The sequence below is a fragment of the Squalius cephalus genome, assembly GCF_949319135.1.
Source record: "Squalius cephalus genome assembly, chromosome: 5".
NCBI classification, from domain to species: domain Eukaryota; kingdom Metazoa; phylum Chordata; class Actinopteri; order Cypriniformes; family Leuciscidae; genus Squalius; species Squalius cephalus.
In genome coordinates this window covers 32,636,298-32,657,222 of record NC_137126.1, presented here as the reverse complement: position 1 = coordinate 32,657,222, position 20,925 = coordinate 32,636,298, and the positions used below count along the sequence as shown (strand labels likewise).

General features: G+C 39.0%; 1 protein-coding gene across 1 annotated transcript; it reads right to left on the bottom strand.

The window, feature by feature from the left end:
- Positions 1–3,475: 3,475 nt before the first annotated feature.
- On the bottom strand, positions 3,476–15,117 carry LOC307158938 (myosin heavy chain, fast skeletal muscle-like). Its single transcript, XM_079871960.1, has 41 exons — positions 15,079–15,117; positions 14,901–14,935; positions 13,690–13,904; positions 13,452–13,595; positions 13,212–13,368; positions 13,078–13,105; positions 12,808–12,910; positions 12,550–12,642; positions 12,364–12,427; positions 12,172–12,270; positions 11,988–12,091; positions 11,763–11,901; positions 11,420–11,538; positions 11,178–11,327; positions 10,917–11,087; positions 10,524–10,824; positions 10,350–10,414; positions 10,172–10,259; positions 9,948–10,065; positions 9,742–9,865; positions 9,500–9,636; positions 9,156–9,411; positions 8,823–9,065; positions 8,540–8,716; positions 8,306–8,451; positions 8,126–8,216; positions 7,654–8,043; positions 7,452–7,578; positions 7,131–7,249; positions 6,854–7,050; positions 6,587–6,770; positions 6,316–6,481; positions 5,712–5,836; positions 5,286–5,594; positions 4,947–5,150; positions 4,739–4,864; positions 4,476–4,646; positions 4,290–4,394; positions 4,070–4,165; positions 3,804–3,935; positions 3,476–3,578 (listed from the first exon to the last, which is right to left on the bottom strand). The coding sequence occupies exons 3-41, from the start codon at positions 13,894–13,896 to the stop codon at positions 3,564–3,566; spliced, it is 5,790 nt and encodes a 1,929-aa protein (XP_079728086.1). The 5' UTR covers positions 13,897–13,904; positions 14,901–14,935; positions 15,079–15,117; the 3' UTR covers positions 3,476–3,563.
- Positions 15,118–20,925: the final 5,808 nt, after the last annotated feature.

Genomic DNA, 20,925 nt, shown 5'->3' with positions numbered 1-20,925 from the left:
AGCCCTGTTTTACTGTGCTCAGCACCCATTCTGACGCGCCTGGAATAGCTTCCCACGCTTTCGCGTGTACAGCCAGGGGCAGAATGGCCTCCGGGCTCTGATCGCTGCTGATCGCGGGCTCGAGAGCTCGAAACGGAGGGGCGGGCGCGGGCTTCTAAGCGCCTCGTCGGTCTCCGGTGGTCGCTGTGAGCGGCGCTTCTTCTTGCGCGGCCCAGCAGGGACAGGCGGAGCGACATCTTGGTCAAAAACTTCAAGTCGAGCCCGCAGGGTCGACATTGAAAGTTCCTCGCACTCAGGGCAGCCGCCCGTGGAGAGTGCGGTGGCGGCGTGCTCGCGGGCCAGGCAGAGAGCGCAGATGAGGTGGCGGTCTCCGTTGCTGAGCGGGGCGCGGCACGAGCCGCAGGAAAAACGGGGCATTTTTAGAAAAACGCCCCGTGCTCTTTTAGAGAGAGAGAAAACGTGTGTCGCAGTAGGCGAACACACAGCAGTAAAGGATATGACGCCGGATAGCGTAGCAGGCACGGAAGGCTGAAGGCGGCGAGGGCGGCCGGCTTCTTCAGGCGCTGTCCTCGGCTTGCTGGTCGCTGGTTTCAACGGCGGCGGCTCTCAAGATCCAGCGATGCGAAGAGCTTCGCTGAAGACAAGAAAATCAGATATTTAGCCTGTGAGCACTGGTTATATACATGCTGGCCACACCCATTCTGACGGTTAGAAGGGTGTGGAGGGTGCTCATTGGAGGCCACGTTTCAGAGTGCTCACTGATAGGCTTAAGCAGTTGCCGCCGGGCAGCCAATGAGCACGCTTATACAGCCTGCCGGCAGTCTGCCGGCTGCCGCACTGCGTTGACAATGAATACAAAATTAAGGATAATTTTTGGCTTCAGATCTCGAAGAAAGAAGACTTTTCCCGATGCGTAAGCAACTTACGCAATACGAGAGAACCTCTCGTAAGAGAACTTCTGTTAACAAAAAAATCAATAAAAAAAGTGTTTAATATAAGTGACTTTTGTCTTTGTTTTATTGTTTTTGTTGTTTTTAATCAAATAATTGTGAACCACAAACTGAGCCTTCGTTTTAAAGGGCAATTTCCAAATATATTTTATTTATTTGTTATAATATGGGTATTTTATAATACTGCATAAATAAAAACAAACACACGTAATATGTATGCCTATAGGCTAAACACCACAGTTTTTTGGTTTTGTTTGTGTGAACTTTTATCCCCAACCATATTTCTTCATGGGCTCCACTCCAAGGGTCACATCAGCACCCCTATACTTCCCATGGTACTAACTGTAATTAACAGTATGCTGACCCAGTTTATATGTAAAATCTTTGGTATATGTAATCTATATGTAGGCTAATATCTAAAAACACTTTACAGTGCTGGAAATAAACTTTTCTTAAAGCGTGTTGTATATCACCACAGAATTATTGGCACCCTTCTATCTGTGTAATAGACAATTGTCCTGCAAAATGATGAGGTTTTTTTGTAAGAAAAACATTGAGAGCAAATGTCGAATTCTTGTTTGAAATATAAATCAACAACATAAGAGGCTTTAGGCTTTTTTTTTAACGAAAAAAACGAATAAAGGGGCCGTTTTCTCGTTTATGCTTATTTCATTTCAAATTGGAAAACAAACTATCAAAAAGGCAGGTTAATTCCGTGTACGCACAAATGACTTCCCCTTACACTGAAATGCCTTCCGTTTGCACTGAAAAGTTCACGCACATCCACATATGAAATCACTCGCATATACATACACAACTAAAGCACACATCCACGTTTTATTTTGTATGTATGCGCGAGTGTTTATAGGTGTATATGCATGGAAGTTTATATGTATGTGCGAGTGTTTATAGGTGTATATGCATGGAAGTTTATATGTGCGAGTGTCACTCATTTATAGGGGCGCCAAAAGGAGTGAACGAGTGAATTTTTTATTTATTTTTTACATTTTTTTTTTAAGTTATTTTTTAATAATACTATTTTAAAACCATCAGTTCGAAATACTACCAAATAAAGCAAAAAAAGTCCGGCACATCAATCTTCCCCCGCCCAGCAAGCGTGCGCGACGCCGCATCCAATGTAGACAGCACTGCTTTTGTTTGAGGGCACTTAACACACTCAGGTTCTCCTGTAGAAACGAGCCTGGCAGCTCGCGCCAGGTCTAGACACGGTGAAAGTTTCCTGATTGTGTCGGATGGCCGAATTTACATGACACGTTATAAATTAGCATTATAGTCTGTGATAGATACCATGCCAAAAAGAAGAGAAGAGGATAAAAGGGGATAAAGACAGAGGTAAAGTGATGTAGTGAATTAACAGTTTATCTAATTGCATAGGAGTAAGATACTATAATTTAATGGCAGTTATTTTTACCTTAAACTTAATGTTAGCAGTTGTTCTGAGTTCTCCAGAGGCCCCAGACTGTGTTACATTTTGTAACAGTCATGTCAGTTTTTAAGACGCATTTTTTTATCACTTTTTTAAATTAATGTTTTACTCTACAGTTGTGCAGTTTTGAGGGGGATATATGGCATTTTTAAAATGTATTTGCCAAAATGAATAATGATAGGCCTATTTATTTAGGCTACAGGTTTATTAAAAATAGCAAAGTTCACATTAAATCTGTATTGTAAAACGCGCTATAAAAGTAATGGGGACATGACTTGAATGTAATATATATACATGTGTATATATATAGGCTAAATAACCATGAACACAATGACAGGTTGAAATAGGCTGTGATGCATGGGGCACCAGGTAAAATCTTGCAAATTGGTCAGGGCCGGCCCTGATTACATTAAATGATTGGTGTCATGCTGCAGTGACCTCATCCTTGCAGGCTCACTATTGGCTGATTCAGTGTTTGAGGGCCATTTTGGGTTGACATCGTTGTAGTCCATAGTTTGCAGCACTTAAGTCCCACTTCAGTCAACACTTAAGAATCAGTCTAAGGCTTTACTGAAAGTTGCTTTTAGCTTCTTTATAAAAGTCTCCTACTCTTAGAGAAGTCCTACTTTTTACTAAGAATTTTTTGACACTTAAGTCAAAGCTTAAGACTATTCTTAAGAGCATTTCTGAGAAGTTTTATAAATACGGGCCCAGGGAACGAGACACTGCGTCTCGTCGCCATGACTCCGGGCTGCCTACCTGGAGGGGAGGGGGGAGGACTAGATAAAGAATCATTCTGGAATTGGATCGGATCGTGAGGTGACTAAAGATTCCCACCCCTAACATTTACATACTGTGAATCGTTTTTTTGAATCGAGAATCGATTTTGAATCGAATCTTGAGCCTAAAAATCGCTATCGAATCGAATCGTGACATTTTCTGAATCGTGCACCCCTACTTGATACTCAGCACTCTTGTGATGCAAATAATAAGGTTTAATGTAATCATACAGATCAGATATTAGTGTTGTAATAGTGTATCTTGTTGAAAAATCACACAAAGGCTAATTATTTGCTGAAATAAACAAGTTTATTAAGAAAGGTACTTTTACAATACACATTCATATTATATGACTTCAGCAAATTCTCCTTTCAAGTGTTAAAGATTCATTCTTCTTTGGCCTGGGAAAGAAGGAAGAGTTAAATATTAGTCCTATTAACAAAAATGTTCTTCACTTTACATAATGAAGAGAATACAGATGTGCAAATGTCATATAGGATATGTAACATCAGCAAAATGCAATTATTATAGTTCCACTACTACTTCTAAGAGGTAGTTCATGTATTTGGATAAACAAGTTGAATAAATAATGAAAAAAAAAAAAAAACTCATCAACTTAGTCTAACCTTTCCAGAATCACGGCTCTTGGCTCTGAGCTTGTTGACCTGAGACTCAGAAATGTCAGCACGCTCCTCAGCCTCCTCAAGCTCATGCTGCACCTTCCTCAACTTGGACAGGTGAACATTGCCTTGCTCCTCCTAAAGTTTTTTATATATATATATATATATATATATATATATATATATATATGGTTCATGTATCACGTTTCATCAAATTAGAATTCCAATATAAATAATTACAGTGTCAAAATGTTCTATTATATTTTACATACCGCCTCTTCAGACTGCCTCTTGTAGACTTTGACCTTCAGCTGCAGTTTGTCAACCAAATCCTGGAGTCTGGTGATGTTCTTCTTGTCCTCTTCAGTCTTCAAAAAAATACATGTTTACAAAATTAAGCATTGATCCTTTACTAAAAATAGGCATTGTCAGTACATACACTATTATACAGACTCTTTTGTCTGAACAAACTTGTGAGGAATATGGTCATACCTGATAAGTGAGCTCTTTCACTCTCCTCTCATATTTGCGGACACCTTTAACAGCATCAGCTCCACGTCTCTGCTCAGCTTCAACTTCAGCCTCAAGCTCACGGACCTAAAGAACATATTTTTATTCAAACCAATCGTAATATAACATACTTCACCTTGCCCATATCATAACTATAAAGAGGCTTACTCTGGACTCCAACTTCTGGAGTTGTTTCTTTCCTCCTTTCATGGCCAGATTCTCAGCCTCATCCAGGCGGTGCTGCAGGTCCTTCACTGTGACCTCCAGATTCTTCTTCATCCTCTCAAGGTGAGAACTGGTGTCCTGCTCCTTCTTCAGCTCTTCTGCCATCATTGCAGCCTTTTGCATTAATACAGAAAGTCATTAGTCATTTTTTTACGTAAAATTTACGTAAGCGTCTTATGAAACGTTTGGCAGCTACTCTTTCTCACATCAGTGATGGCCTTCTTGGCCTTCTCCTCTGCATTTCTGGCTTCCTGTACAGTGTCATCAACTTCACTCTGGACCTGAACAAGGTCAGCCTCAAGCTTCTTCTTGGTGTTCATGAGACTTGTGTTCTACAAAATGGAAAGCAACAGTTTGAACATTTTGAATGATGCTCTCAATTCCCTTAATTTCAGGGAAACAATATGCCCTTACCTGAGAGTGCAGCAGCCCAACACGCTCACTGATATCCACCAGCTCTTGTTCAGCCACTTTGCGGCCTCTCTCTGTCTGCTCCAGAGCAGCTCTCAGCTCCTCAATCTCAGACTGCATCAGAGTGTTTCTGCGCTCCACCATGGCCACCTGCTCCTTCATGTCTTCCTGTCCTCTCTGGGCATCATCAAGGTGCAGTTGGGCATCCTGAACATAACAATAGCTGTAGAATGAGCTTTCGATGTGATTTCTGCTAGGCTGTACTTACCATATGTTAGATTATATAAAAAATAAAAAAAATGAATACATCCCAAAGTCAAAAAGAAGAATTCCTATGCATACCTTGAGTTGTCCCTGAACGTTCCTGAGCTGTTTCTGGGCCTCAGCAGCCTGGCGATTGGCGTGACTCAGCTGAATCTCCATCTCATTAAGGTCTCCCTCCATCTTCTTCTTGATTCTCAGGGCATCATTCCTGCTCCTGACTTCAGAGTCCAGAGTCCCCTGCATGGATTCAATGACTCTCTGGCTATTCCTCTTGATCTGCTCCATCTCCTCATCCTTCTCTGCAAGCTTCCTGTCAATCTCTCCCTTGATCTGGTTTAGCTCAAGCTGGACTCGAAGAATCTTGGACTCCTCATGCTCCAGTGTACCCTATGAAAAATAAAACAACATTTAAATATAAGAAGGAAAATACACACAGTGTATTGATGAATACCACACTGTATGGTGGTTCTAGCAAGAATTCCATATTGATCTCCAGATACTCACTTCAGCCTCTTCCAGGGCCGTCTGAATCTCTGCCTTCTCAGTCTCCACTGTCTTCTTGGCCTTTTCCAGCTCATGGATGCTCTTACCAGTCTCACCTAACTGCTCTGTCAGATCTGAAATCTCCTCTATAGAGAGAAAAACATATAATATGTATCATAATGTACATTCATTAATAATATGTGCTTACTTTTTAATGCTCACTGAGAATTAGAACATTTAAAGGGATAGTTCACCCAAAAATGAAAATATTATCATTAATTAATTACTCACCATCATGTCATTACAAACCCGTAAGACTTTTGTTCATCTTTGGAACACAAATGAAGATCTTTTTGATAAAATTTGAAAGCTTTCTGTCCCTCCATAGACAGCTACACAATTGATTCTTTGACGCTTCAAAAAGGTTATAAAGAGATCATAAAACTAATCCATATGAATTGAGCTCTCAGATTTCATAAAAAAGATCTTAATTTGTGTTCCGAATTTGAACAAAAGTCTCACGGGTTTGGAACGACATGAGGGTCAGTAATTAGTAAAAGAATTTTCATTTTGAGTGAACAATCCCTTTAAGTTTTTTTTTCTAATTTAACGGTTTCATTCTTACGCTGCAGATTCTTGTTCTCTCTCTTGAGGGTCTCCAGCTGATCCAGGCTCTCCTCATAGGAGTTCTTCATCTTGAACAGTTCAGTGCTGAGTGAACGAGCCTCTTTCTGGGCACCTTCCAGCTCGGCCTGACCTTCCTCATATTTCTGCTTCCATTCTGCCAGGACCTTTGGTGGAGATATTTTAGGATAGAGTTTGTTTAAAAAATGTTGAACAAAGCCCATTCCAGCAATACTTTACAAAGAGAATATAATATGACTAAAACTGTTTACCTTGTCGAAGTTCCTCTGCTTCTTGTCAAGGTTGGCAGCCAAACCATTGGCTCTCTCCACATCGATCATGAGGTCCTCCACCTCACCCTGGAGTCTCTGTTTGGTCTTCTCCAGAGATGCACATTTGGAGTTCACGGCCTCAACTTGTTCCTCTGCCTCTTGCAGACGCTGAGCCAGCTTCTTCCTGTTAAGTAATACACATTATTTTGAATTCTAATCTATAAAATAGCTGTGAGAGTTAGGAGTATTATACAATAATATACATACTTGGACTCTTCAAGCTCCTCCGTGCGCTGGATGGCATCAGTTTCATATTTGGTTCTCCACTGAGCAACTTCACTGTTGGCCTTTGACATTCCCCGCTGCAGCTCAGCCTTTGCCTCCTGCTCTTCCTCAAACTGCTCACGGAGCAGGTCGCAGTCATGACGGGCTGATTGCACAGCATGGGCCAGTGCGTTTTTAGCCTAAGGGACAAAGTCACATAATATTATTGTATTATTGTCTCTACAGTAAAGTAATTCATGAATTGATTATGCTGTATTACCTTAACCTCCTCTTCAATAAGCCTCTTAAGCTCCTCAATTTGCTGAGTGAAAGCTTGTTTGCCTCTGGTGAGCTGAGAAACCAGAGCCTCCTTCTCCTCCAGCTGACGGCCAAACTCACCTGTATAGATTTAGATTCACTGTGTCAGATTGTGCTGTCTCTATCAGTTACTATCAAAACAAACTCCTTGAAAGCAGAATGTAAATAAGTGTGTTTTCTTCTGATAAGACTGTCAGAAATTCAGTGCTATATATAATCTTAATACACCACACTCAGTTACTGTTGGAATACTATTCATTTATTCATGATTTTCATTAGTTACCATTTTCAGTTTGAAGTCTTGCTCTTTGAGCACTGAGGTCATTTAACTGGCGAATGTTCTCATCATTCTTGGATTTTATTTCACTAAGTTGGTCCTCAAGTGTGCGGCACATCTTCTCAAGATTAGCCTGCAAATGCAAAAGTCATTAGATAATTGAAAAACTTCAACATGTTATGTATTCTTTAAACATAAAATTTCCTACTTTTCCTTTGGAAACAGCTTCCATGTTGCTGGAAAGATCATCAATCTCCATTTTGAATTCACTCTTCTCTTTCTCAAGCTTCTGCTTGACACGCTGCAGGTTGTCGATTTGCTCTCCCAGCTCGGCCACACTGTCTGCCTGCTTCTTGCGGAGGGCAGCAGCAGTAGCTTCATGCTGGAGGGTGGACTCTTCAAGATCACGACGCAGCTTCTGGAATTCAGCTTCACGCTTCTTATTCATCTCGATCTGAGCAGCAGTGGCTCCTCCAGCCTCCTCAAGCCTCTCACTGATCTCCTCAAGTTCCCTGGAGAGATCAGCTCTCTGCTTCTCAACCTTGGCACGAGCAGCGCGCTCAGCCTCGATCTCTTCCTCCAGTTCCTCAATGCGGGCCTATGGTGGTAAGTAGTTAATTAGATTTTTGGTTATCTGTATTTAATGATAATGATGTAATGTTTGAAAAATCTCACAATACCTGAAGCTCCTTGATTTTCTTCTGGAGTTGAGCACCTAGAGATTGTTCATCTTCAATCTTGCTGAGCAGCTGACTTATTTCAAAGTCTTTCCTGTTCAACAATAAGTAGTTGTAAAAAAAAAAAACATAACACAACAATAAAAAAACTCAAAGTTTTCAAAGATTTCCTGCTTTAATTACTTTTTTATTTTCTCATCAGATTGCTGCTTGTCATTCTCCAGGTCCATGATGGACTCTTGGGATAATTTCAGGTCTCCTTCAAGCTTTCTCTTGGTTCTCTCCAGGTCCATGCGGAGCTTCTTCTCTTGTTCAAGGGAACCCTCAAGCTACAGGACAATGATATATAAAATATGTTCACAGCAGAAAACAGTTGATTTGATGAATTAATATAATTAATTTACATAATCAACTCACATCATCAACTTGCTGCTCAAGCTTTGTCTTGGATTTGGTCAGGGTGTTGACTTTGTCCTCCTCGGCCTGAAGATCATCCAGTGTCTGCTGATGTGCCTCTTGGAGGGCTTTCTTCTCCTTCGTAACCTTGGCAATGCTCTCATCCTGAGCTGCCATTTCCTCAGTCAAGTTCTTGACCTGTAGGATTTTTTGTTCCCAATAAGCTTAAATATTACAATTCATATTCTATATCAATATATAAAACAGAGATTAAATTTAATCTTAAACCAACTCAATCTCTAACCTTATTCTCAGTGGCATGTTTCTCCTTCTCCACTTTAGCCAAGGTGAGCTCCAAGTCATCAATGTCTTTCTTCAGCTCAGAGCACTCATCCTCCAGTTTCCTCTTCTTGGCTGTCAGTTCAGCATTGATTTCTTCCTCATCCTCCAGTCTCTCAGTTGTCTCCTTGAGTTTAGCTTCAAGCTGGATTTTGCTTTTAATCAGACCCTCACACCTCTCCTCAGCATCTGAGAGATTCTCAGAGTCCTGTTTGTAAAATAGATTGCTATTTCATTGGAAACAACCTTGCTCATTTTTAATGTAGCCAAAATTCAGTTAATTATAAAATATACTCACAGATGCAACTTGCAGCTGCAGATCATTTTTCTCTTGCAACAGTGCTACCATCTTCTCTTCAAGCTCCTTCTTTTTGGCTTCAGCCTTAACCAAAGCCTCTTTGCATTTTGCATAGTCCTCTTTCATGTTTGCCAGCTCCTTCTCAGTCTCTGCACTCTGAAGCAGAGGCTTAATCTTGTAATAAACCTTCATCCATGGCCAATGTTTGACATTCATGAATGAACGGATGTTGTATTGGATGGTGTAAATCGCCTCCCTGTGAATAATTCATCATTAAATGGCATAATCATCATTAAGTTTGCACAGTTATCATTGATGTCATCTTTACTCATGACAATAATCACCTCCTCTCCATCATTTTCACATACTCCCTCCTCATCAGGTAACCACGGCAGAGAGCCTGAGTCATTGTGACCAGAGCAGCCAGTTTCTCATCACGCATCTCCTCAAGAACACCCAAAAGACCAGCTTTGAAGAACACCTGAATTTATGTAAAACAGTAAATCTAAATATATTGATTTAAACTGTATAAGCTAAATGACCATGATCACTGCATCTTTTTAATTTGTAAAGCTAAATAGTGAACCTTTGTATGTCCAAATCTGTAGTCGTCATGATTAATGTCGATGGATCCCAGGAGTTTCTCACTGGCCTTCTTGTTATCCATAAACTGTCCATCTGGGATAACACCGGCATTCAGCACCTTGTATCTGTGGAAAATTTATCAAAATACTTCATATCTTTTAATTAGGAGCCTCCTAGGAAATGTTGTTTTCATGTGGTCCCATTTACCTCTGCTTAAAGTCACCATATTGGATTCTGCTGGGGAAGCCCTTTGTGCAGATTCTGATGCCCTCCAGAACACCGTTACACCTCAGCTGGTGGATAACCAGGAAGTTCTCCATGAGACCTAAAACGAACAGTTTACACCATGAACTTGGTAAATTAACTTCATCATATATATTGAGAACCAAAATATCTGTACGTTTATATATATATATAAATATATACTTTACCTGGAGTCTTGGACTCATTAGGAATCAGGCAACGCACAAAGTGAGGGTGAGTGCTCCTCAAGTTGGTCATGAGTTTGCCCAAGTTCTCCTGTGGAGAATAGAAAAAGGTTGGCATGCTTTGTATTTCTTTTTTTTCTAAAATGAAGCAATATTACTGTGATGTCATCTCTATACATACCCTGAACTGGGAGGACACAGTCTGCATGGAGCCACCCTTCTTCTTGCCTCCCTTTTTAGTAGTATCTATTGAGATAAAAATACAAAGGAAACTAGAAGTTGCAAAATAAATGCAAAAACAAGAAAGAAAGTTCAAAACTGAATCAAAGTTTTGTTAAATAGATTTTTTCTTTACCCTCAACAACAGGTGGGTAGAGAGCAGCCAGCAGTTTGACAGAAGACTTCTGGTACAGCTGCAGAACAGAATCATTCAGTGGATCCTTATTCTTGTCCAACCAGCCAGTGATATTGTAGTCCACAGTTCCAGCGTAGTGAACCAGGGAGAAGTGGGCTTCAGCCTTGCCTTTGGCAGGCTTTGGTTTCTCGAAAGCTTTGTTCTTGCCAAGATGCTGATCATATAGCTTGTTCTTGAAGGAAGTGTCTGAAGCCTTGGGGAACATGCACTCCTCTTCAAGGATGGAGAAGATACCCATGGGCTGTTTATAAAAGAATGTTGTTTATTATCAAAAGTAGGAGATTTTGAGAATAGGATCAATGGAAATTAATAAATTCATAAACCATTCATAACCTTCTCAATGAGCTCAATGCAAGAAGCCAAGTCCATGCCGAAGTCAATGAACTCCCAAACAATGCCCTCCTTCTTGTACTCCTCTTGCTCCAGCACAAACATGGTGTGGTTGAAAAACTGTTGCAGTTTCTCATTGGTGAAGTTGATGCACAGCTGCTCCATGCTGTTGTACTGGAGGACAAAAAAAAATGACAGAAACATTCACTACCTTCTGAATATCATTCATTTTGACATAAAAAGAGATAAAAGAATCATTCTTACATCAAAGATCTCAAAGCCAGCAATATCCAGTACGCCAATGTAGAAATTTCTTTGTTGTTTTGTGTCCAACATCTGGTTGATACGAATGACCATCCACAAGAACATCCTCTCATAGATAGATTTGGCCAAGGCACTAACAGAGTTGTACACCTGTAAGTAGAATAGAATGGATATTTTATTCTGTTTCTGCAATAATTAGCCAGAATTTTAGGTTAAACACATATGTATTAATGTTACTATACCTGTGGTACGGTCTGGCCTTTGGTCACATACTCATTTCCGACCTTGACTCTGGGGTAGCACAAACCCTTCAGCATATCAGCAGAGTTCAAACCCAGAAGGTAGGCGATTTTGTCAGCCTCTGTTAAATACATTTTTAATTAAAATATCTTTGCTCTATAGAGTCTTTTATGTAAAATTATAATAAATCAGGCACTAGGTACTTTTCCTTTCATTTTAAGATTTATTGATATGCATGCAACTTCTAGTTTATATTTACACTAAACATTTTATACACAGTTTCTGTTGTCAGCAAAGTCGGTGCAATGGTTACTATTTCAAAGCCCAGGATAACACAAGTCTCACCCTCTGTGCCATCAGGCTCAGCCTGCTCCTCACGCTGCTTCTGCTTGAACTTCATGTTACCATGATGAAGCACCGCTCCAGTGAACTTGTAGATGCACATTTTCTCCTCACTTGAGAAACCAAGAATGTCAATAGCATCCTGTAAATTACAGAGAATAATAAAATATATGATTTGCCATATTTAAATAGAATATTCAAGTCAATATTCAAATAGCAATGACTCACATCAGTAGCATCCAGCTCAGCTTTATCATCAATGCTGGCCACTGTGATCTGACCCTGACTGCACATGGGGAAGTCATAGGGGTTGGTGGAGATGAGCGACATTTCTGTAAAATACACAGCATTTATGAAAGAGCATCTTACAATATTATTTGAAACACTGAATTAATGAAATATGTGCACCTACCAATAATCTCAGGCTTATGGTTGGTCATCATCTGGAAGAAGATGTGGTAGCCTCTCTCATCTGGAAGCTGGAATGACACTCTAGACTTCTCCAGCAGATCTGTTGAGAGAATGTACTTGAGTCACAATCATCTGAAGAGTGACAGACAAAGACAACTGTTCAGGATGGATCAATGAAATCATGTCCACCTACATGTCTCAATGTCAGCACTAGCCAGTTTTCCAGTGGCGCCGAAATGAATTCTGATGAATTTACCCTGTTTAAATCATAATAGTATAATACATAGATAATTATTATAATCTCTTTATAGAAAACTCTGTACAGTAAAATTGAACACAACTGACCATCTGTACTGTAAATAAACAGTGGTTAACTTACAAAACGAGAGGAGTTGTCATTTCTCACAGTCTTGGCATTACCATAAGCCTCAAGCAGAGGGTTGGCAGCAATGATCTGGTCCTCAAGAGAGCCCTGTAATGTTTGAAGGGTTTTAATTTATTTTCAATTGTTTTTCTATTTCATGACTAAACACAGTTTATAGGCATTTCACAAATTGACATATCATATAGTTTGTGAGATGAGTGTAAATCATCACCTTTTAAAATATTATATATGACTTAGTTTTGTATCTCATACCTTTATTTTACTGGACTCTTTCTTGACACCTGACACTGCAACTGTGGCAAAGTACTGGATGACACGCTTCGTGTTCACAGTCTTTCCAGCACCAGATTCTCCACTGGTTTATAAGAGATTAGAAGACAGAAGTTTGAAAGACATGTAGACTTTTCAAAGTATATTCAATCTTTGTTCAATCTTAAATTCTATTTTGTAAATATCTCCATAAATTTTCCATCTATGTTTATACATTTTTGTCATGGTCTGAAATTAAATGAAAATACTTACGTAATCAGGACAGACTGGTTTTCTCTATCTGTTGATTGAAATTTGTAAAATATCCGCTAAATATTTATTATATTAACAGCAACATCTACTTCATCTTAATTAATTCTGTAGAATTTAATTCCATAATGTCTTACCACACTGCATGAACTGATATGCGTTGTCAGAGACAGAGAAGATGTGGGGTGGGGCCTCCATACGCTTTTTGCCTCTGTAGGCAGCCACCACTTCTGCATCATACACTGGGAGCCACTTGTAGGGGTTCACAGTTGCGCAGAAGAGTCCAGAGTAGGTCTGAAATGAGCAGAGACATGGTCAGATTCCAACAACACAGAAAAAATTTGCTTAAATGCTTTTCGTATCGTTTCAGAACTTACGTAGATCATCCATGCAGCATAACGCTCTTTGAGGTTATACAGCACAGAGGCTTCATTGAGATGGGTCATCATGGCCATGTCCTCAATCTTGTCATACTTGGGAGGATTCATTGGGTAGACATCTTCTTCCTTAGCAACTCTCTCCTATAAATTGATAAATTAGATATTAGATATAAAAGAAAACAATGTAATAAGTAATTTAATGAGCATATACATCAAAATGGAAATTCAAATGTACCTCCTTAGTGTCAAGCAAAACAACTGTGACTTTGCCACCGTCTTTGCTCTTGATTGTTCCCTTGAGGTACAACTCTTTGGGATCAACCACATAGCAGGCAGTCTTGGCATCAAACGGTTTGGCCTGAGCCTCCATTCTCTCCCTCTCAGGCTTACGAAGGTAAATGGCAGCTTTGCCATAAATCTCCATCTCCGCGTCTGTACTCATGGTGGCGGCTTACTAAAGAGAGAAAATATCAACTTATCCATTACAAATTTCATAAATATTCAACAAAGGCAAGACACACAAAATATAAAACACATGAATTGGTAGGAAAGAGGCATATTCCTAAGTGTAGGCTTACTCATGAATACAGACACATAAAACAATACTAGATAAACATTTAAATAGCAAGCAAGAAGCAGGTAAGGGGCCCATTAATGGCAAAAAATGTCAATTGAATATGTCATTCTGGTGATGAAATTTGAAATGCTGGTGTCAGGGGATGGCACATAAAGTACAATATGAATTGTGGCATATATGAAGTTTCAGGACAATACAGAGATTTTCACTGCCGACTATGAGTCTCACTTGTGGTCTCTCTGCCTGAGTGCATCCTCCTGCTACGAGTATGTATGAAACAGACAAATATTTCCTGACAAATATTAAGAAATTTCTGTCACAGATTTGGTTTCATTATATTAACTTTTCTAATGATTTATATTTATGCAAATCTCATGATGGATTATGATAGCAACACTGCATCCCAAGTTTGAATTTAATCAGACCATCAGTTCTGTAGTTTGAACCAATTTCATGTTTTGCTCTATTATAGCATCATCAATTGGCCCTTTCCTGCTTCTTTTTCTGTTTCCTCAGACTGAGTCTGCACATAAATGTGTCAAATGTTCTCTGCATTTGGGCCAAATTTGTATAACTTTCCCACAAGGGGTTCTATGGGCTCTCATAGACTCAAAAGTGGTAGAAGAAAAACATAATACAATACAACACAATAAAAGCGAATACAATAGTTGGTATATTTGGCACCAAAATAAATGGTCAATGGGACCCCTTCCTTAAATTCATCTTACTAATACATTTTAAACACATTTCTTTGTAAATAAATTACATAGGTTTTTAAAAACAGCATGCTTCACGAGTTTTCGTCTATAATACAGACTATAACAACTGTTTTCCTCTACCCTAATCCACACACTGAATCATAAACTCACTTGCCTTTTGTCCTTGAGACCAGATGAAATGTTAACTTTTTTAACTGTGGATAAAAAAAAATAAAAAAAATAATAATAAAAATAAATTACAACGTATTAATATAAATAAAAAACACAATTACTTTGAGTACAGATGCATAAGTGATGATGTTAAATTCCTTTCAGTCACAGTCAGCACAGGCTCTTACCACTTGATGGAACTTCTGAGGTCTCTTCTCTTCTCTTCTCTGCATCTCTTCTGGTCTACCCTCTTGGCTTTTATAGAAGCTGATAATGCACACCAAGCAGAATCTATACATGGGCAACCTCACATATTTTGATATGAGCTTTCTTGACCCATTTTATAAGAAATGTATGGACAGACTGACAGACATCCTACCTGAGGAAATCAGTTATAAGTCAAACCTTTATCCTAAACTTCCATTTCAAAGTTATTGTGTATTATAATGATATATGTTTAGTCTATTAATATCTTACTTTGACATATGACACACACTGAAGTAAAGAAATCCTATTTTGGAAAGAGGGTAGACATACATTCAGCCACCGCCACCGCCCCCCCCTCCCCCCTCCCCCCTCCCCCCTCCCCCCTCCTCCTCCTCCTCCTCTTCCCCCCCTCCCCCTCCCCCTCCCCCACGGTTCACAGGTTCGCCTGTTCATTCTGTGTGTACTGCTCTGGTCTGATTGCCTATCAGCGTCAGCTGTGCTGACGAGCAATCAGATCAGACGCAGGTGTCAGCAGTTAGGTCCTTGGCAGTGCAGGGGACTGCAGTGGGCTGTAATCAGATCCTAGTAGACGGGGACCGCTGAAGGAAACAGCAGTGAACGTCAGCCCAGGCAATAATCCAAAACTCAGGCAACAGAGAGCAGGAAACAGTCCGTAAAAACAGGAGAACTGGATGGACAAAACTGCACAGACAGCGAGACACCAGAGAACCAGTAACAACGATCTGACAATGAAACTGACAAACACAAGGCTACATATACACTGTTAGACATTTTATCATATTTTTGCGGTAACTTACTGGCAGCACTATTGCCAGTAAGTTACTGTAAGTTCCCCTTTACAGTAGCTTACCTGTAAATGTGTTTTACGGTATGATGCCCTTACCGCAATTTAATTTTACAGTAAGATGCCTAGCTCTGCGATTGCTATTGCGATTGCTAGCTCTGCGATTTACCGCAATTTAATTTTACAGTATGATGCCCATACCGCAATTTAATTTTACAGTATGATGCCCTTACCGCAATTTCATTTTACAGTAAGATGCCCTTACCGCAATTTCATTTTACAGTATTATGCCCATTTTACATTATTTTATTATTTATATTTTACATGAATGCTATTGAATTTAATAAATTCCAAAAAAGTGACTTGAGTCCATGTACATCAGCATATTCTTTATTCACTGTCACAGTCAATTACATCCATTTTATTTATTTATTGTGATGCAACATTAGGAAAGGTAGGCATTTACACCAGGGTTCACCAATCTCTGTCCTGGAGGGCCGCTGTCCTGCAGAGTTTAGCTCCAACCAGCTCCAACACACCTGTTTGAAAGTTTCTAGTATGCCTAGTGAGACCTTGATTAGCTGGTTCAGGTGTGTTTAATTGGGGTTGGAGCTAAACTCTGCAGGACAGCGGCCCTCCAGGACAGAGATTGGTGAACCCTGGTTTACACGTTCTTTCAATTGTGACCCATATCCAATTCATGTGTTTACACTTGTCGTACTATCTGAAACATCGCGCATGCTTAAAGGGTTCAATTATCTTGCACAGATGGACGAACGCAAAATATGATTGATGCTAGCTCTGCAATATATACAAAGTTCGCCAAACATCACCATGATTATGAGACGGAGGACGACGAAAAGGGCCATCATTTCAGCCTGTGCATTTGCTTCAGTTATTGTGTGCGAGAGATCTCTGGACTGGTGGGAGCACATTGTGGCGGGCTTTAACAAGAAGCAGTGGGTCCGAAATTTTAGGATGAGCAAGCTAACCTTTGATATGTTGTGTCAACGTTTGTCCACATTCCTCTCCTACGACGACACAACGTTTCATCGGACCATCCATCCCTTTGCATTTCTCTCTTCATTAAACCGCGGAGACGTTGCCTAATGCCTCAGAAAACCTGAATACATTATGAGAAAATTAAACAGTTTTTTTTTTACCTTTGATGCACGTAAACCTGTTGTAGGTAAGTGTTGTAGTAAATAGCATAATATGGGCACTTTAAAACAGTTATAAAAACAATTTAAAAAGATGTACAGTACAGTTATAAAACGAATTAAAAGAGTAAAAAGATGATACATAGATAAACTTCTCATCTGGCAATACACCGGTGTATCATATTTTTCACAACTCCCCGTTTTACTCTGAGATTTTCCCATGGTGATTACACTGTGTCTGTGGTGTTCTTGCGGCACGCCTAAGAAATTGACGTATCCAATAAAGCCGTATCCAATTTTTTTCTAAAATCGTACATGAGAAGCTCTAGGACTGACTCACGGGGTAACCTCGGGTTCACTGCCCCATCAGTCCGCACCCCACAGAACCTCGAGTTTAATTACACATCAAACTCACTACTTCACCACAGACAGAGTGTAAAGAATTGTTAAGCTCTTAGGGCTAATTAATACCCGATGGCAACCACCAAAGATTGTCCGATCAGAACAAATAAGTGATGTCTGTTTAGGAGGAGATGCACACACCACTCATAGACCACTCATTTCAAACTTGAACAGTATTTAATAAAGTGTGGTTCTAGAAAGAGAAACAAGAATAAAAAGTATAGATATACACACTGATAAAACATCAATATGCAAATGAATACAATCTGTATTTCATATGACAATAACACTGGAAATGTCTATACAGCGATCGTATTATCTTACAGACACGTGTGCTGCATATGTGTTAATCACGTCTTAAAAGACAAATTTACGTGGCCAAAGAGCGCGCTCAGTTTTTCTCCTCAGCAGAGCAAGAACTAATAGTCGAAGTTTATTCGGAATTTTAATGTTTAATCAAAACGCCAGGGAACACCTCAAAGTCTGCAAAAGCCATGAGAGAGGGCTGGCAAAAAGTAGCAGACAATTTAAATCTGTTAGATGTTTTTATCACTTATTAGCCTATATTTTTGTATTTTAATAATTGCATAATTACTTTGTGCATTGTAATGTCAGTCACCATACTAGAACATGGGAACAAATAAAAGTGAAGTACAAAAATATTCTACATAATGGTAATTTTTAGTTATATTATAGTCTCTTTTATAAAAGGCACTGTTAAATAAATGGTGTTCTGTTTATAAAAGCAACCAAGAAAAAGGCTGAGAAAAAAATAGAAAAGATCTTAGTAGCCTACACTGTAAAATATTTTTTGCTGCATTAAATTAAGGCTGTATAGTCATTTCAACTGTTAAATCTTGAGTAATGATGAATTGCTTTGACTTGTGAAAGTGAAAACTGATAAACTTATGGTAATGTAAAAATATTTTGCCATGAGTTATTGATCACATTTTTCCCCAGTGTAGTTCATTGTAATGACATTGTGTTTTCCTCTTTTGTGCACTTTTACATAATACACCAACACTTGTATCTGTTCCCAAGAAAGTGGTGGCTGAAATATGTGCAGTAAGTGGACATTTTCTAACTTTCCAAAGGAAAGAAAGTATAAGACTTTATAATGTCCATTTGTTTCCATTGCACTGGACAGTGAATAAACCCTCTCAGATAACTTTCATATGGAGGAACTAGCCTACCTGCAAGTGCATAGATAACTTTACTTAATTTATACTTGTATGCTTTATGGCTTAATATAAGTTGCAGGATTCCACATCTACAGAAAGGCCTACAGAAGAGTCTGCACAGACAGAGGAGACATAGGCCTACAGGTGTATAGCCAACTTTTCCTTTTTATTTGTTGCATGAGGCATGTGTCTAATATCTCTTGTTGCAGGCACTTGACCACTGGCTTTTCTTTACAAAGAACAATTGAAATAAAACTCAAGGAACTAAGCATATTTGTCTTTTATTAAACATTTAACCCTCTGGGGTCCTTCGGGTCCAAATGGACCCGAAGCCTTTAAATAAAAAAATGTAAAAAATCATAGCTTCATCGGAATGATCCGAAATTTGGTGACTTTGTTGGTACTTGGTATATGAACACCCAAAAAAATTGGGGACAGGATTTGAATAGTCTAAGTGGTTGTAAAAAAAATAGTCACACTCAGGACCTTCGGGTCCAAATGGACCCGCCATAGGAAATGAATGGGAAATTGGCAAAAATGTGACAATACTGAGTTTTTTTGTGCGTACAATCTACAAATCAGCCACGATCCAGAAAAAAAGCACACAACAGTGAAGGGGTGAATCTATAAAACATCAAGAGTGCAAAACAGACACATCCACACACACACACACACACACACAAACACACTTTTATACACATACACACTAATAAATTCAGATTACAAAAATCTGTTTTGAATTTTTAAAAATCACAGCTTCATCGGAATGTTACTAAACTAGGTGACTTTTATGGTATTAGGTATGTGAACACACAAAAAATATTGAGGTCATGATCCAAGCATGCTAAGTGGTCATCACACTTCTGCTCTTTGGTCAAAAATGACCCCCATAGGAAATGAATGGGAAATTGTCAAAAATATGAAAACACAGAGGTTTTTTTTGCGCATACAATCTACAAATCAGCCAGGATGCAGAAAAAAAGGACTCAACAGTGAAGGGGTGAATCTCTAAAACATCAAGAGTGCAAAACAGACACATCCACACACACACACACACAAACACACTTTTATACACATACACACTAATAAATTCAGATTACAAAAATCTGTTTTGAATTTTTAAAAATCACAGCTTCATCGGAATGTTACGAAACTAGGTGACTTTTATGGTATTAGGTATGTGAACACACAAAAAATATTGAGGTCATGATCCAAGCATGCTAAGTGGTCATCACACTTCTGCTCTTTGGTCAAAAATGACTCCCATAGGAAATGAATGGGAAATTGTCAAAAATATGAAAACAGAGTTTTTTTGTGCATACAATCTACAAATCAGCCAAGGACTCAAAAAAGGACTCAACAGTGAAGGGGTGAATCTCTAAAACATCAAGAGTGCAAAACAGACTAAATCTGTTCAGGCAAAAATCACTAGAATTCACAAGCCTTTCTACAGAGAGCTGTAAATCCACTAGTGGTAAAAATGTGCTATTGCGTGATAAAAATGCTCAGTGTGTCCACCAGTTGGCGCCCATCTCATTTCAAAAATTGCTTTCATGAGGCCTAGGCTTGACTCTAAAATGAAATACAGCTTTAATAAAAATAAAATAAAAATTATATATATATAAAAAATTTCTATTATATTCAATGGGAAAAAATGGGTCATAATTATTGCATAAATATTAATTATAAATCATAAAATTATCTCAAAACACCAAAAAAGAAAAGAAAAAATATTATAAAAAACAAGTAAAAAAAAAAATATTAAGATTTTTTTATATATATATTAATCCCGCCCTCCGGGTCCATTTGGACCCGAAGGTCCCAAGTGTGACTGTTAAACGAAGGACCCCAGAGGGTTAATGAAAAGTGCTTTTTTTTTTTTTGGCAATGTTGTGTAATATGGCACATGCAACAATGTCACAGGCCCTGTCAGGTGTGCAACCCCTCAGACTTTTCAGACACTGAAATCTTCCCTTTAGTTAGCCAAAGTTCATTTCATTGTGTGCCCTTGTCCTGGAGCTGGATTGTAACTGGTTTGGGTCAGGGAATGGGGTCATAAAACACCTGTCTGCAGGCAGGAACATGATAATCACCTATGAAAAAATGCAGTTCTGTTAGGATCAGCATAAGTGTATGTAATACAGTGAGCTTATATTTAATTGTGGAACTTTTCTTACCACTTTCAAATAATGTGCATAAATGTGAATCTCTGAAAATTCTTAAGTCATGCACAGATCCTGGCCATTTTGCTTTCACATTTGTGATATGGA

Bases quoted from the DNA above. Each gene is read 5' to 3' on its own strand.
- LOC307158938 (XM_079871960.1), bottom strand. From the start codon at position 13,896: ATGAGTACAGACGCGGAGATGGAGATTTATGGCAAAGCTGCCATTTAC. The intron at 4,865-4,946 runs GTAAGGGCATAT...TCCATTTTGTAG, and splicing joins TTGGGCTGCTGCACTCTCAG to AACACAAGTCTCATGAACAC. The intron at 4,647-4,738 runs GTGAGAAAGAGT...TTAATGCAAAAG, and splicing joins CCAAGAAGGCCATCACTGAT to GCTGCAATGATGGCAGAAGA.